At 32.4% G+C, this 17,300-nt stretch overlaps 1 protein-coding gene across 16 annotated transcripts in view; it reads left to right on the plus strand.

Annotated features, from left to right (window-relative positions):
- Positions 1-17,300, plus strand: part of LOC143143954 (uncharacterized) — a 313,357-nt gene that overhangs the window by 239,123 nt on the left and 56,934 nt on the right. For all 16 annotated transcript variants that reach the window (XM_076305817.1, XM_076305815.1, XM_076305811.1 and 13 more), the window contains one exon: positions 12,517-12,655. In XM_076305817.1, the coding sequence (XP_076161932.1) occupies positions 12,517-12,655 (139 nt within the window). The remainder of the gene's footprint in view (positions 1-12,516; positions 12,656-17,300) is intronic.

Raw genomic sequence — 17,300 nt, forward strand, 5'->3', positions numbered from 1 at the left:
CCTCAAAAATACGGATAAATGTCGGTTTTCAACAGCCTTGTAGCACAGCATTGTATACATTGATTGAATAATGTTTTAAAAATATTTAATATTCTTAATTTTTTGTACTAAATACTTAGCAGAAAAACTGCGAAATACTTTTGATTTTTTTTTTAAATAGAATAGAAGAAATTGAAGAAAAACCTGATTTTCGTTTTTTGTCCTTTATTATTTCCCAAATAGAGATACAGAGTTGAAACTTGGCACTAAATGAAGTGTGTTTTTTTTTTTTTTTTTTTGGAGAAGCTATAAAATGGCACATTGAAAGTCAAATTCGATTTAAAGGCACATTTGACTCCTTATATCTGACTGGATATAACTTTCGAAATTTTTTGGCACGGCAGTACCCTAATTGCTTGAATTGCTTCTGTGGCAGTTATAATATTAGTAAGTGTTCCAACGTGAGAAAGTCGAATTCTTATATTTTACGTTGATGACCGTAGATTCCGGAACAGCACAGGTGTTATGGTTTTACGAGGAATTAAAACAATATCTGACAATGATTGAATCACTATCTGTGTAAGGTATGTTTATCCTAATTAGGCCAGAGAGCAATATAGTCGTGTCGTTTTTGATCTTCAGAACGTCTCGAGAATGTCGGGATCGTTTAATGGACTAGTTTACTGGGTACATATTTTATCGAGTGTTGCATTTTACGATATAATATAGGTTTCGTCCGATAATTCATGAAGATACGTATCTTGGGAGGTTCTCTGTTGAGGATACCTCGAAATCAAGCTTTACGAAGCTCCTTTTTATTTCACTTAATTCGATGAACATCAGATATCAAACTGTTTCAAAATTAGTTACGTGTATTAAAAGGACAATGTTAGAGATTTATCGCAGCATTTTAATCGATATATACACAGTCAACGTCAAATATTTTTTCCGGACTGGTTTGCACCGGTTTCAATTTCAAAATCGAAACAGGAATGTTCCATCCAGGAAACTGGTCAAATGTGGTGTCATATCATTGTACAAGGTGTACTTTTTATAAGTAGGGCCCTCTTTAGTAATTCGGATTCAGTAACTGAGAACGATAAATTTTTATGAACACGTGTTAGCAGCTGATCCATAATAAGAATGCTTAGGATAAGTATTATATATCTTTCAGTGAATAAGAAATTGAAACTTGTCAATTTGTCATACATTTTATATGTAATTGAAAATTTTGGTATCTTAGCAAATCTAGTTTAATATTTTGCACGTAGCCACCGTTTGCAAGAAAAATCCAAATTGGTTGCAATTTAACCGATAAAATAATTACAGAGAAAAAAGACAATTGCTAAACGTCCTCCAAAAACAATTGCAAAGTCATCCACTTGTTTAACTTGTCATTTTAACCATTTGAGGAGGAGATATACAGATACGAGTTGCTCGAATGGAAAAGTAAATTTTAATTTTCAAGCAAAGTGAAATGGGTCTTATGTTCGTATGAACATTTTTTGTTTTGTTTATTATTCATTTTTAGCGTTAAATACATTTCTGAACTGAACTTTACGTAGAAAGGTACAATCTATACATGGTGATTCTAGAAACAAGGATATGTACACGAGTTAACGAGGTCTTTTTATTACATTTTTTTTATGTACCATGTTTTTCTGAATAATTGATTTAGTTCTACACCCCTGACAAGTAATGTTAAGTTATTTTCGTCGCTGTTTTTATTTAATCAGGGCTAGCGACAGTGATAAGCCATACTCGCGGGTGAAATTTCATCCGTTGTTACAATTTTTATAATTGTCGGTATATCACCGCAAAAGTATTTATGTAGATGAATAGATCGGTCAATAGTTTGATGACTTTTTTCCAATAGATACAAACACGATGTTGTTCGGAATATTTGTAATTGTACGTTATTTCAATCAATTTTGAAACATTTTAAATCTCGTGGAAATACAAACAGTTGAAATGAAACCGTGTTTGGATTCAATTTGATTGGAGATGTACTGAAAAATATCCAAATTTTAATTTTCAAAGGCTGACTTTGCAATTGCTTTCGGAGAACGTTCAACAATTATCTGTTTTCTCTGTAATTACCTTTTTATTGGATAAATTACAACGAATTTGGAATTTTCTTGCAAATGTGGAAAATATTAAACTAGATTTGCTAAAATACCAAAAGTTTCAATGACATATAAAAAGCATAACCGCTAATAAAATCAGCGGTTGACACAATTTAAAACATTATATGTACCAAGATGAATATTAAATTGCAAAAATTACATTGAACTTTCAATTGAGAAAAACATCCAAACTGCAAAAGATCTATCGAAAACAATGAACATAATTTTTTTGTAGTTATTTTCAAATGAAATCGTTATTTAAGTATTCGTATTAAAAATTACTCGCAAAATTAATTTGTTTCTCAAGAAATAACGATATCCGTAACTACAACGAAGAACAGCTTTGTTCGATAGATTTCATATAAATTATTATAATTTTTACGAAGCATATTTAACGAATTTTATCGGTACTTGTATCTGTCGCATAATACAGTAATACAATAAAATAAAAATGACACAAGTCTTAAAGTAAGATGCATTTGTTTCGTGGCAACACTTCGAATAGTGTAATGTCTCGTAACAGTGAATCATTATGAAATATTGAAAGCGCTGGCATAGATATCGTTTCGTTTAATTTTTATCGGGGCTCGTAAATATCGCGCGAAGTTTAATTCGCGCGATCGGTCGTAAATGACAACGGTACACTTCCGCGTTTTATTCGAGCCCTTTTGCATATTCATCAGTTGTGTTATACGCATAAAAGTAGTCGTAATTATCAGGCTAAACGCGATAAGTTAAATGAATGCTTAGCACGATGCATGGGCCCATTTTAATTTGATACCTATCTAGTTCGTCGGGAAGTTAAATCATGCGTATCCATTGCTCGTGTCAGTATCAAACAGTTGTAGTTTTCGATTTCTCGTTCATCGACGAGTTCGCTTTATTAAAAAAGAAAAAAAAAAGAATCGCCGACAATATGCCATAAAGCGTAAAAATTAGTCAAATAGCAGAAAAAAATGTACGGTTCGCTTTTCGAAAACGGTGTTTTTCAATTAAAGGAGGAGAAAAGCTGATATTTTGTTTTAAATTTAAAATTTTTAAATTTTATTTTATTTAATACCGAGTTCACGATTTTGAAATTTCTACAATAATAAGTATTCGATATATTTTTTCCGTACATTCTCAACGTTGATATCGATATTAATTACACTTTTAAAATACCATTTTATTTAATACGAGTCTGTAGTTAAGATTGTACGAAATTATCAAGCACTTCAATTTCTGTTTTAAACGGAACTGTTAAAGATCGGGACGTTTTTGATTGGAAATATCGAATGATTAAATCAGAAGATTATTACGCAACAATCGATTCTGTTAGATTGGATATTGTTTTCTTATTTAAAAACTTGGTGATTAAACTCACTTTAAAAAGTTACAACCGAACAGTTCCTACATTATAACTATTGTGCTTCGTAAAATATAACATGTAAAATATAACATACAACGTGTAATAGAAATTATAAATTTTACTACCGTATCGTTCAGTTATTTTTCTATTCACTTTGCTAACCGTATGCAATGTAAACAACGGAAAAGTGAATTAACGAGCACAAAAAAAAAAATACTCAATTCGATTAACTGTAATTTTGGAAAAATTGTTACGATCGTTACAAAATTTTACCAGTTTTGTATAACGTTTTATTCCGTAGAATAAACATGTAATAGAAATTATAAATTTTACTACCGTATTGTTCAGTTATTTTTCTATTCACTTTGCTAACCGTATGCAATGTAAACAACGTAAAAGTGAATTAACGAGCACAAAAAAAAAATACTCAATTCGATTAACTGTAATTTTGGAAAAATTGTTACGATCGTTACAAAATTTTACCAGTTTTGTACAACGTTTTATTCCGTAGATTTAAAAATGTTTAAATATTTCGCGTACCTGTAACCGGTGCGATGAAAACTCCATTATTGGGAAAAAAAAAAGAATTTTTGTTAAACCTGTATTTGAAACGTATCGAGGAAAAGAGTAATGTGCATTTCGCGAAAATAAAAAGCGGTCATTTTGTAAGAACTTTGCGCAACGAATTTCTTACCTCGATGATCGAAGCAATTAAATGTCCAAATCATTCGGCGAAGAATTCGACGTGTCGTGTCGCAATCTACCCGGACAAAAAAGAATTCTGCTCGAGAAAAATGTGTTTGAAACAATGGCGGTAATGAAATGCATTCGAATTCGCGACGAAAGATTAAGAAGTGGTTTCCGGGTTGTAATTAGTCCAGTGATGGGGCTAATATAGTATCGATACTATCGATACCAGATAATAAAGTATCATTTTATATCACATCCTACACGAAAGTACCGATACGTATCAATTGCACGCAGCAGGTATGTACTTGGTATCAATTGTCGCTACCGATACTTTGGTAATGAATACCGATCGATACCCATACCGTATAAACTTAGTAAGCATCGATGCTACTATAAATGTATCAAAAATAAGAAACAAAATGTAATTGCTATGAAATAAGCAGTCCCAGGCAAGTAATAAAACTTGGTGCAATTACTTGTACCGAGTAGATTTCGTAATTATTCCAAGTTTATTATTATTTTTTTTCTTTTTTAATGTACACGTTTATCGTTGCATCAGCTGCACCTAGGTGGCTATTAACGACGAAGGTTTAATACTTAAACGGAGGTCCGTAACGCGAATCAAATACTATCGAAAGGCAGTTACACCTTCCAAGAAAAATACTATGCGATCACTTCTGCGACTATACTTCAAATTTTCTTCTAACCTTTTAATTGCAGCACTCAAATGTGCTGAAATATAACAATATTAATATTAGTATTTCTATATGCTCGAGTTAAAGAAATACATTTCTTACATAAATAGTACTTTATATTTACATAAATATTTTGTTTTCTGTGAATAACTCCAAAGATTTTTTTACTTCTTTGTTTAATTTTTACATGCATTTCTAAGTTGAATTATTAGATAGTAAATTGTGAAATTAATTCTGGACAGAAGTTATTTCTATCACTGATCGATTCAACCATTGAAAAGGTTAAGGCTGGCTCCAATTAATGTTTGTTTCGGAATTCAGACAATTTGTCCAGTCGAGGATAATATGGAGTTGTACCTGTTTGTAACTGCTTATTTCGTACCCATTCGAATCTGTTTTTTTATTTCTTATACATTTACCATTGCGACTTTGCATACGCATTCGATGTTGTATAGCATTAGTAGCCATCGGTATTTATTACCAGGATACATATCGGTATAAAAAAATCAATACCAACTATGTACGAAATTTTAAGACCTTTTAATACTTCCCACGAAGTAGACCTATATTTCTGACCCTTTAAAGTCCCACCAAATTCCTTCGAAACAACAACATATATAATACAAGTACATTTACAATAAGGTAATTATTATAAATAAATTACTTTTCCATAAATTTAGAGCAAAAGTGAATTTTGGTATACAATTGCTCGAATGTCAACCACACGAATGGTATCGATCGAGTACTCCAAAATACGAATTGAGTAGGAGAAAGTAGGGTAAAATCGGGCGCCTAATATATTTTTAGTTACTAGTAAAAATTCAGATGACAAGAAAAACTTTGAGTACCGCCAGAAATTAATTTGATTTTAATTTGACCTTATTCAATTGGAAAATGTTAATCTTCCGATGAGACAATTATTTGATTCGAAGAGAAATAAGATTTTTAAAAAGGTATTGACTTTAAAAACATGTAAAATTTTGTAACGTTATAAAATATTTATTCCTCTTAACTAAGTACTAATTAAATAAGTTATTTTAATGAATTTCAACAAATGTTAACTTACGTTAAATCGCATATCATTTATTCGACACCTATGCAATTTATTTTAGCTACTTAAAAACCTATCTTAACTTATATTTTACTTTATATTTACTTATGCTGATTTTTATAGATACGTTAATTTATTTCGATGTATTTAAAAAACAAATCACGGATGCAATCATCTTACTCGACGTTTATGCAAATTTCATTGGTAAATTGTTTGCACATTGTACATTAGAGTAGTACCTTTTTTTATTAATTTTTTCATCGAATTCGTCATCTATATTCATATCGGTACGAAACAATATAATATTAATTATCTGTTACTTGATTCATCGATTAATCAACACTTTGATGAGCAGGGACAGTGCCTTGTGTGTTATCTACTTGAAAATATACTTCATTTATTTATTTTTTTTCTATGATTGAAAGAAAGGATAAAAATGAAAATACACCACTTACCTAGCCACATTACAGTATATTTAGAGTAAGACCGGATGTAAAAGTACCTCATTTTGTCCCACACGAGATAATTTATTAAATATTATATACTTATATTTTAATGTCAGATAAAAAATCAAGAAAAACGCCAAAATACTACATAAGTACCATAGAATGCAATACTGTACTTGTAATAAATTCTTTAAATTCCGATAGAGAAATATTATTAATGAGTAAACAGAACACAGAAAATGAATTTTCGAAATTATTTGAACACGAAAATGAACACGATTTCTGGTCTGTAATTAATCTCGTACTGTCGAAAAACCAACTCGAATTTAGTGTCACGCGTTGGCCACTGCAATCGCTTTTGGCTCTCATCTCAGAAAAACAATGGTACCTGGTTTGACCCACGTACCCGATTCTACTCAATTTTTCCCTACTCGAGTTTTCCGAGTATTAGAAACTGAAACGTTCCGAGTACTCGAAACATTTTTTCAAGAAGAAAAACATACGTAACAAATAATCGAGCGTTTCGAGTAACTCGAAGAAATACTCGTGAATTGTTATTCGAGGGAGCAAAAAGAACTCGAGCCCGTTTAACGAAACGAGTTCTTCTCGGTTCGAATTACAGACTACTCGAATATTTCGAGTACTCGGACGACTCTAGTACCGAGCAACAACCGGTGAAGCAACTTTATCGCATGAAAATATGGTCAGCTTCGGTGAAGTGAGAGTCACTGTTCGGTGACGTGACGTCAGGCAAGGTCAACCGTGCGTTTCAACGGGACTGAAGTTGATTCAGCATCTAACAATTTTCTTTCTATAAAATTCGCCAACCGAATGCTCAGCGACGAGCCCTCCCATTGGCGTCGACGCGCGCACCGCTTCTTGCGCACATTTTAATGGCGCTGTCCGAATACTTGAAATTAGAACTATCGAGTGCAACCAACCCTTCATTCTCACGGTAGACGAATTCGGTAAAAGATTCTTGCGAACCGAGATCAACATTTACGGAGAAAATGAAAAGCTTCAAGATACAATTTTGTTAAATTCTCAACGTAGACGAAATTTAGTTCGATATTTTTGTACAATACTCGCTAAAATTTTATGTAAACATACAATACAATATTTATGGAAATGAAATTTTATTTGATAGGAAAACAATGTTCTTCTTCGTTTTAAATTGCAAATTATCTATGCCATCAGTTCCTTTTTGTAATTAGTTCGCTGTAAATATTTGGTGTCGCGATTCAATCAATATTTAATCATATGTTGTCAAAGTTTTTTTTGTTTCTAATTCAATTCCTAATATTCAATTTTATCGATGAAAATATCTTTTAAAATAACGTGTTAAACTGAGATCTTCTCGGTTGATACAATAATCTTTTGTATTTTTGCGACTGAAATGGTGTAACCTTGGCATCGTGTAATTTAGTGTTAGGTATACTTCGAATGATCGTAACACTGTAATTATTGTTAATTATTTAATACTTTATGCAGATAGTATGAAACTACTGTTTAAGATGGTCGATGTTACGCTTTCTTCTAAATGTTTCAAACTAATCTTAACAGTTTCTCAACTCGGTGTGTAAACAATAGACTTGACCTTAACATCTCCAAATATTGTCTAATGAGGATCACTCGTAGTCGTCACACTTTCGAATGTTCTTGTATACGTAACACGTTTACTGTCGAACGAGTTTTTCGGTTTTCTGTTCACGTTGATCGTTGTAGTAACACGAATGAAGTGATAAATTCAGTTTTTACATATTTTTTCATGCATCGTTTTCATAATTACAAGCACATAGGTACGTTTTATTTTTGATATTTCCTGGTTACAAAGGTTCCTATACAGAAATGATACAAAGTAATAATAGAAAATCGATTGGTTGAATCGACCCATTTCAATGTACATTTATTCAAATAATAGTTTAAAAAGTAAAACTATTAGGAATATTTAAATATTCGGATTAAGGTACACGAATACATTCGAACTAGAGTAATTCAAATATTTCCCAAATATAATTCTACAATTTTGTTTGTGTTATTTCAGTAGCAATACTCGAATAATGATACTCAAATATTCGAACAATGATATTCGAATAATCAAATAATTCAAATAATAAAATTCGAACGCTCAAATATTCAAATAATGATATTCGAAGACCCAAGTATTCGAGTACCTATAAAATATTTGAACACGAAGCATTCGAACTAGAGTAATTCGAATATTTCGCAAATATAATTCTACAATTTTGTTTGTGTTATTTCAGTAGCAATACTCGAATAATGATACTCAAATATTCGAACAATGATATTCGAATAATCAAATAATTCAAATAATTCAAATAATAAAATTCGAACACTCAAATATTCGAACAATGGTATTCGAATAATCAAATAATTCAAATAATAAAATTCGAACACTCAAATATTCAAATAATGATATTCGAAGACCCAAGTATTCGAGTACCTATAAAATATTTGAGTGCTAAATTATTCGAGCAGGTTAAGCCCTACTTTTTACTTCACGAATCTTTCGAATTATTCGAAGTAGTCAAGTAGTCGCCAAAGTCTGCTTTTTACGAGTATTGGATCACCTCTGCATTTTGCAAGGAGCTACGAGCGATCCTCTTCGAATGATATGCAAGAAAACATAACAGTGGCGTGCCAAAAATAAACTAAGAGTGGACACAGAAAAATTGTAATTTAATCTTTCATTCGTTTTCGCGGAGGGCAAACAAATTTAATGCTCCGGGAAATCTATTAAAATCAGTCTCGCATTTTTTTGGACCGTGAATAATTTTTTTTATAATCAGTTACTAATTACAGAAGCCTAAAGAAGCTTCACGTTAAATTCTACGACTGTAGATTATCACATTTAGCTACAATAAATGTAAATATAGACAATATCGGTCATAGAGTGGTGTCTACTCGCTTTTCGCATAGTGTGAGTGAAATATAAATAAAAATGTTACGTCTTTATCTAAATAAGTAAAAAAGCTTGTATTTATTTTACGAAAACACAATTTTGTTATATTTTACATAAGAAATAGAAAGAAATTATTTGTAGAAAGCAATTCTTAGGATTACAGCACAGATGCACTTTTATAAAGTGCAATATCCTCTAATATAATATTTAATACACTAATTAAGACAATCGTATCTAGAAAAGTTTTTTTGTGTCAATATGTACTTACATCCTCTTGCAGAATATAAGTGTGAAAGGACTCACTTTTTAATTCCTCTAAAAAAAAATTAGGTTCTTCATTCGATATTTTATTATTAAGATATTAGCATAAAATGTTTGGGTGTAATATTCGAAATGTTGATGCTCGGTGATAATCAAGTTTCGGTTTAATCGAAAGGAAATTGAATTGTTCTCAGCAACATCAATAACGTACGAGATCCGATGACTAGCGATTAATGCTCCACGACCTTTTCCATACAAACCTTTTCTTTTCTTTATCAAAGTTGAATCAAACGAAACATTGGTGTTTCGTCTTCTAAACAAACCTCCCTTTTTTAATATTTTAATACTTACTCCCTTCGATATCACGCTTGAAAAACTGTCTTTAAAGAACAAAATTCAACGTATTCCTCTTGTAAACACGTTACGTACCGCACTAAATAAACAGAAGACACTCATTTTTTGTGTTTCCATAAAGAAGACATCGTGTAGTTAAATTCGAAAGAATTTTCATCGAAACCAAATTCACATATCGTCAGTTCTTGCAAGTCGAAGTACCTTATCGCGTTATACGAAACTTTGGCCCTGAGAGGGTTAATATTCTCATCAAGAACGGCTCGGTTCTCGGCATTGAACGTTTCAATCATTCAATGATTTATAGCCGTTTCGTCATAAACCGTTTTCGTAGTATTTCTGGAACAAAAGCTTGGGACAGGGGTCTTCCATTAGCGGCCGTGAAAAGATTAACGAGGCTACCGCGAAACTGCGAAAATCCGGGAGATCGATGCAGACCTAACCCAGACATAACCCAAACACTGCGAACAGGATATCGCGTCGCGATTGAAATTCAGCCCGATGCTAATCGAATTCTGCCAGGTCGTGTAAAAATCGACGATTTCTGGAGTATTTTGCGAAACGAGAGGATCGATACGGGGTCGGGTTTCGAATACATCGTGCGAGCCCCCGAGGCTGAGAGCGTTGCAATTTAAAAAAAAAAAAAAAAGAAAAAAAGTTGGGAAATTAAGTCACTTACGTATTCCTGTTCTTTATACGGTACGTTACAAAAGGAGCCGAGATTAACTTGTTCTACTTTCGTTTTCAGAGGCTCGTATAAGGTTCATACGAATTGTGGTTACACGAGGATATCCGAGAATGAGAATAGTCCCGGTTTCACGTTATTATTTTTAGAAAATTAATTCGTAAAAGTTAGTTCGGTAAAGGTAGTACTTCCTACCGGTCTGGACGAAATTAGAAATGTTCGCGTTATAAATCTAGTCGAATTACTAAATAAAATCGTTGATTTTAGCATCGGGTAAAGTATGTTTGAAAATCGTTTCTAAATGAATTTTGAAATATTTAATCAATTTCTTGAAATATCTCGAAAAATGAGATTACAGCGACGGATATAGTCGACGTGTAAAGTGATACCGAAATAATTCAAAGATAATGAATAAAATTAACTTTGCCGCGATTCGATTTAATAATAGTACACAATGCCTCTACATTTATGGTGTATAGTTTTCTCTCGGTTGAGAAATTCTATAACGGAATATTCGTTTGTTGTTTGTGAAATTAATATTCTCGAATAGTTGACCGATACTATAAACTAATCTCTTCGCACTTGAGAAGCTCTGTAACGACGCCATTGGAAGCTTCTATATTTCTTATAGAATTTTCTTAAAAATTTGAAAGACCATTCGTCGTGTAATGACATCACTGTCATTGTGACAACAATAGCTGTCTCTAAATTGTCTAGAGATCCGTTGTCGTATGATTACCAAGTATCATATATTTGGTACAAATTTAGATTAATATTTATCGTACCACATGGTTTTTTTCATTTATAAATAAAGTTCTTAACATATCGATCACGAAAATACGAAATTCTGTATCTATGGGTGCGAAAGAATCTCTTAAAATATTTATAATCTAAAATATATATATATAATAATTTAAAATATATATAAATCTCGTAAAATATTTATAAAATGTCTTTAATCGCTATTATGTAATTTTCGATCGAGAATCGGAAGATAAAAATGATGGATCTTTTATATTTAAATAAAAGTTACAGCATGGCCATGTCTAGTATCTAAGGAGTAACGAATATTTTTCATTTGGACGCTCTTCTGGCCTAGAGCACCAAAAACAAACGCTTCTTTACTAACTTTTTCCTAGATCACGATTGGTAGTAACTTTTTAAATTGTTATCGAAGAAATATATATCGGTCGAAGCGTCTCGGCGGAAAAGAAACACGTACTCGTCGCGTTTTTAATTTTTTGAATTCCATTTGTCTGCAACGCAAACATAATCGAGACTACAATATTAAAAATGATCGAATACATCGTTTAAAAAATATTGAATATTTTTTAAACGACGACACATCGAAGAAAAGATGTGTGATTCCAGATATCGCGATGATTGTAGTCTGAGAAATGAAAATATGGAACCAGTTGTGAACAAATTAACTTCTAGTTAGGTACTACGACACGTGACTGTAATCAGTGATTAATTTAATTGTACACGTTACGCTCTTCGTTAACAAAGAATAGGAATACCAACGAACGAAATGTAAACATGTTTTTCATACAAACATTTCGAAGAAAATATAAGGGAAGAGAAACGAACTGTTTGTTAATACTGAAATACTCAACTCTGTTACTTTTACCACAATTCACTCTTGCTTGTTTCTCCAGTTCGTTAAACAGTTCGGAAGATTTAAAATAATAGTCATGTTCTGCCTTATTATATTAAAATACAAATACACTCGGCGCGTTTAGAAATTTCCAAGCAACTATCATTTCCGGCACAGTGATCTCTGCGCGATGGAGTCACAATTTCGTTCGATGGTTTAGCTTCTAAACAAGTAGGCTCGTTTGCAGAGAAAAAGAAATACGCAACGTTGAAAGTAACTCGAATACAGAAGCACCGAATAATGTATCGATAATATAATTGAGTGCAATGGATAAGCAGTGATCGCTCGTTTTCATTGTTTACAGTAACAAGTGCCTTAATGAGAAAAGACGACGGAACCTGGAGAGCCATTTTATCGATGAGATTGCCGAGCTGGTTTCCGCCACGGACATGAGCTCTGGCAAGACTGACAAATGCCAGATCCTTCAAAGAGCCGTCGACCGGGTAAGAAGACAGATTTGTACGTTTCTGCCTTTCAAATGGCTGATCGATAAACTCGGCGAGTCCTTCGAGATCCGATCGAAGCACGTCGCTTTTTACGACGCTTCGGCACGTACAGTGCGATCGAGGGATTCGTTTCCTTTTTCACGCAAGGAATACGAGACAATTTCCTTTAAAATTTCAATACATTTCAATGTATTAGAAAGTCGTTCTTCTTCCTTTTCCATTTTTCTTTTTTCTTTTTTTTTTTCTTTTACACGCTACCGTGTTTCTCGTGTTTAGGTCCTTTTCTTTTGCACAATTTTTTTCTTCTCGCACGTCTAAGGATAAGGGTATATTGGAATACCTACGAATAAACTTTGAATATCGTTATTCGAATATTATAGTTCGAATGATAAAGCGTTCATGTGTTTGGACCGTTTAAATGTATTTGCGGACAGTAGCGATGTATTTAAATGTCACATTTTCGGTTGATTCGGGTCATTCGAATCGTTGCGATGGTTGCAATCGATATCTGCATTTATATAAATATATTTAAATACGATTGCATACGAATATATAGAAATTATCACATTTACGAGCTACCGTTCGTATGCGTTTTACATTAGTACATTAGGGAATAAATACCGTGTGCGATCGTTGGAGACTGCTTACAGCCGATTATTGTAAGCGTATTAGTTTTTATTTAACAAAATACAAATACTCGAATATTTTCCGTGAAAATAATGTTCAAGACCGATCAACTTCAAGAATTTGATTTATAGTCCGCATCACACTATTCGAATGCTACGAATATCCATATACGTATCGTCGTCCCCTTTATGCTAAAAGCATGAGTGTGGAAAGTTTCATTTTTTGAGTCAAGGTATGGTCTGAATGCCTTTTTTGGTATTGATTATGTATCAATATCGTAAGTATACGTATTATATTATATTATTGCATAAGAACAATATTATACTCAAAGCTTAGCGAACGAATATGTTCGAGAAAGAAGTTAGGTGATGTACTTTCAGAGTCTGAAATTAACGAAAATTCTAATAATGAGAATTAGCTTTTCACTTTTTTAAATAAAATGTTGCAGTTGCAATAGTGCATTTCTTAATCCCAAAGGTAATGAGAATTAGCTTTTCACTTGTTTAAATAAAATGTTGCAGTTGCAATAGTGCATTTCTTAATCCCAAAGGTAATGAGAATTAGCTTTTCACTTGTTTAAATAAAAAATTGCAGTTGCAATAGTGCATTTCTTAATTTCTTTAATGGAAAACTAACTTGCCTTTGATTTATTTATCAAAGTGTCATTTTCTACTACCGTCATTGTATCAAAACGATTAAAAACTGATATCTAGAAGAAAATTTTAAAAACTGTGATCTCTAGAATTATTTTAATAGTTTTCATATTCAGTTGTGAATTCCAAGAATTGGTCAAATTACACTTTCATTCTTCTGACGTAAAGAGAACGATACGTACTCGAACAATGAACAGAATATTCAAATAGTATTCGAATTACATTCGCTAAATATTTGAATCGTCAAAGTATTCGAATATTCCAATACAGAAAAATTCAATGAGAAATTCTCCAGCATCATTCACGTGCTACAAATAATATTTAGATAATTCCCTATTCATTAGCGAATTAATATTCTTTACTGCATAATCAAGAGTAAAGAATTGAAATATTTGTATGAATCGGAGACCGATCAGTAACATATCGAATTAACTACCATTATACGTAGAAAATTATTCATGATAAGCTTATGTAACGATCTGTCGAGAGAAGAGACGAAACCGGAGAAGAAATCAAATGATCACCGACTGAATTTGCCTCCTGGCATATTCTATGGATCGACACTCCATATTTACGATCGAATCTAGACAAAATTGTACTAAAAGCTAACAAAGTCGCGAGAGTTCTTGGGAGAGTATGAAAGTAAATTAGTTGAAAGGTTTGTGGACATTTTACAATAATGCTAATTACCTCAATAGAAAATAACGAATTTGTCACTGTTTAAGATACGAGAGATAATTATTTAATACGTTCACATTCCGCGCTTGTAAGCGTGAATAACACTCGAATGTACAGACAAATTTATCTACATTCGTAGCGTTAAATATTCTATCTCAATTTCTGAACGATATGCATTATTATCTGTCTGTTATACTCACGTTTCGCAGTTGTTGAAAAACAATCAGTATAATCGTACGACCGAATTTATTGAACCCAAAACACTGAGAGCGTATTAATAAATCGAGTGCTACTTGAACAGTTCCAACAATAGCGTGAACAATTCGCACGTGATCGTATCGTAACTTTTCTCTTTTCAATTCCACGGTAAAGCTTGAATGGAATAGCAGTCTGGAAAAACAACTGATACGAATCACTGTTAAAAGGAAAAAAACCAAACGGTGAACGATCGTGAACAGGGAATCTTTTGCTGCACTATGCGTATTACACTAATCCCTCGTTAAAACGACGCGTTCGTCCCTCGATAAAACGTACCGAATTATGCCCCACCACTGTTTATGTTACGGACAGTTGACTTCAAAGCTACTAATGCAAACTAAACATTTTTATATCACTCGTTGTATGTTCACGAGAGTGTTATCAATGGATTGGTGAAATTGATCAGTTAAAAGTTCAAACACGATATTACACGGATTATTTTTAATTGTACACAATTGAAAGATTTTTAGAAATTACTCGAATAACGTATAAGCAAAAATAGTTCGAATACAGTCGTGTTTAATCTTATCTTCGTTGAGAGAAGAATACGTTGCGAATACTCTCATGAAAATACAATGAGGAGTGTAACAATTTTTAGGTTGTATTATTGACTGCCGTACCGATACGCGGCATCGCTTTGAAGCTCAATCATCGAGCGTATCTAATACCAGACGCGATCGCTGTTGCACTCACTCTTGAGTGCATCTGATGCACTCTCTTTGTCGAACGTTTCGCAAGTTGTTGGGTCTCAGTCCGAGATACGAAAGGTCGATTCTAGGAATAAATTCGCTACCGTCCCTCACTATTTCGAACAGAACCAATAGCACACATTTCAACGAGGGGTTTCTGATTTTTATTAATTCTAACATTTTCAGATACCTATCGAGGTACCTGTCTAGTTTACGGTTTTAAAAATTGGACGATTTTTAGATTTTTATAAATGGAGACTATTGGACGCATCGATTTAAAATACTTACTTCGAAATACGGGATTCATATTATTGAATACACTAATTGGGATTGGTAAAAATAATTCCAAGATCGATACATCGAAATGAGTTTCTAGAATTGGAAAATATTTAAAGAAAAATTGCAAGTGTTGATCCTTGTAACTTCATGATTCGCCAATTCGTATTATTTAAACGAGTTGGTAAATCATTAATCGATTTGCACAATCTATTATGATAAAACGTTTTTAATTCTATTTTTTGAACCATCTTTGGTACAATATTAATTTCAAAACTAGAGTTGAAAAATGCCTTACTACGATAAACCTTTTGAATCGATGATTCATCAATTGATTTGAAGAAAAGGGTACGCGAATTATCTGTTATAAATATATTAGGAATATATTAGAATACCTAAGTATCAATGGAATGGAATCGAATTTACTTGTTTATGTTTGAAACTTTTGCTCGAGAAAAATGCTTTTATCGATGAATCTAAATTTAATATGTTCGTACCTAACAGGAAAGTAAATGTGCAGGGTGAGCCTAATCGTAAAATGAATATTAAAATTTGTTCGATCGTTGGTGAAATTCGGTGAAGCATTTCAAACGTATATTAACGATATCTCGTGTTTATAGATAAGAAAATAGAGAAATAAAGTTCTTTTAGAACTCCAAAACAATAATGAACAAAATTTTGTCAAAATGGTAATATTTAATACTTGTCAGTTTTGGGCTGGCTACTGCTCCAAACGTATTATACTTCAGCCTTAATTGCCAGATATTATCACGATGTGAATCTGCGTAGAATGAGTTAGGTAAAAAATAAAGTTACACAATATTACAAATGAAAATCTGGTAAATGGCTTACGAAAATGACTAAATGCCTGATTAGAATTTTACGACAATTAAGTTAAATTCACGACGACTATAAGTACTCAAAGTAGGTATAGTTTTCTTATTCTGTGATTGACCTGTTCGCAGAGTATTTAGTCGAATTTTTTCCTTTTAAATATGTCAGCAAAAAAAGTAATTTTACTGTTATACTTAACCGACCAATATGCTTGCATATTTGCCAGAAGGATTGTACCCATATTGAAGACAGAAATCGATGAAAGTCCAGAATTCATCTTTATTCACATTATACTGTATCTTCTAGACAACGTTTTGCATAATTGTTTGTCTCTTCTGTAATCTCGTCTACTGATGGCTCTGTGAAAAAGTAATTTGAACCATCGTATCGATTCAATAATGAAGGAACTTGTGGTACGGTGATAATTCTTGGCCATGGTCTAAAATTGATTCGTCTTCGTGTTTCAATGAATGTTTACTTTCACTCTCAATAGCTTCGATTCTTCGTTTCTTTCGCACTATAATTTCACTATAACTTCAGAATCGCAATCACTTACATTACAATTAGATAGAAAGACATTTAAATTGTCCTTTAATGGTTCAGAATCAAGTTTCTTTTAACTTTCAC

The sequence above is a fragment of the Ptiloglossa arizonensis genome, chromosome 3, assembly GCF_051014685.1.
Source record: "Ptiloglossa arizonensis isolate GNS036 chromosome 3, iyPtiAriz1_principal, whole genome shotgun sequence".
Taxonomy (NCBI): domain Eukaryota; kingdom Metazoa; phylum Arthropoda; class Insecta; order Hymenoptera; family Colletidae; genus Ptiloglossa; species Ptiloglossa arizonensis.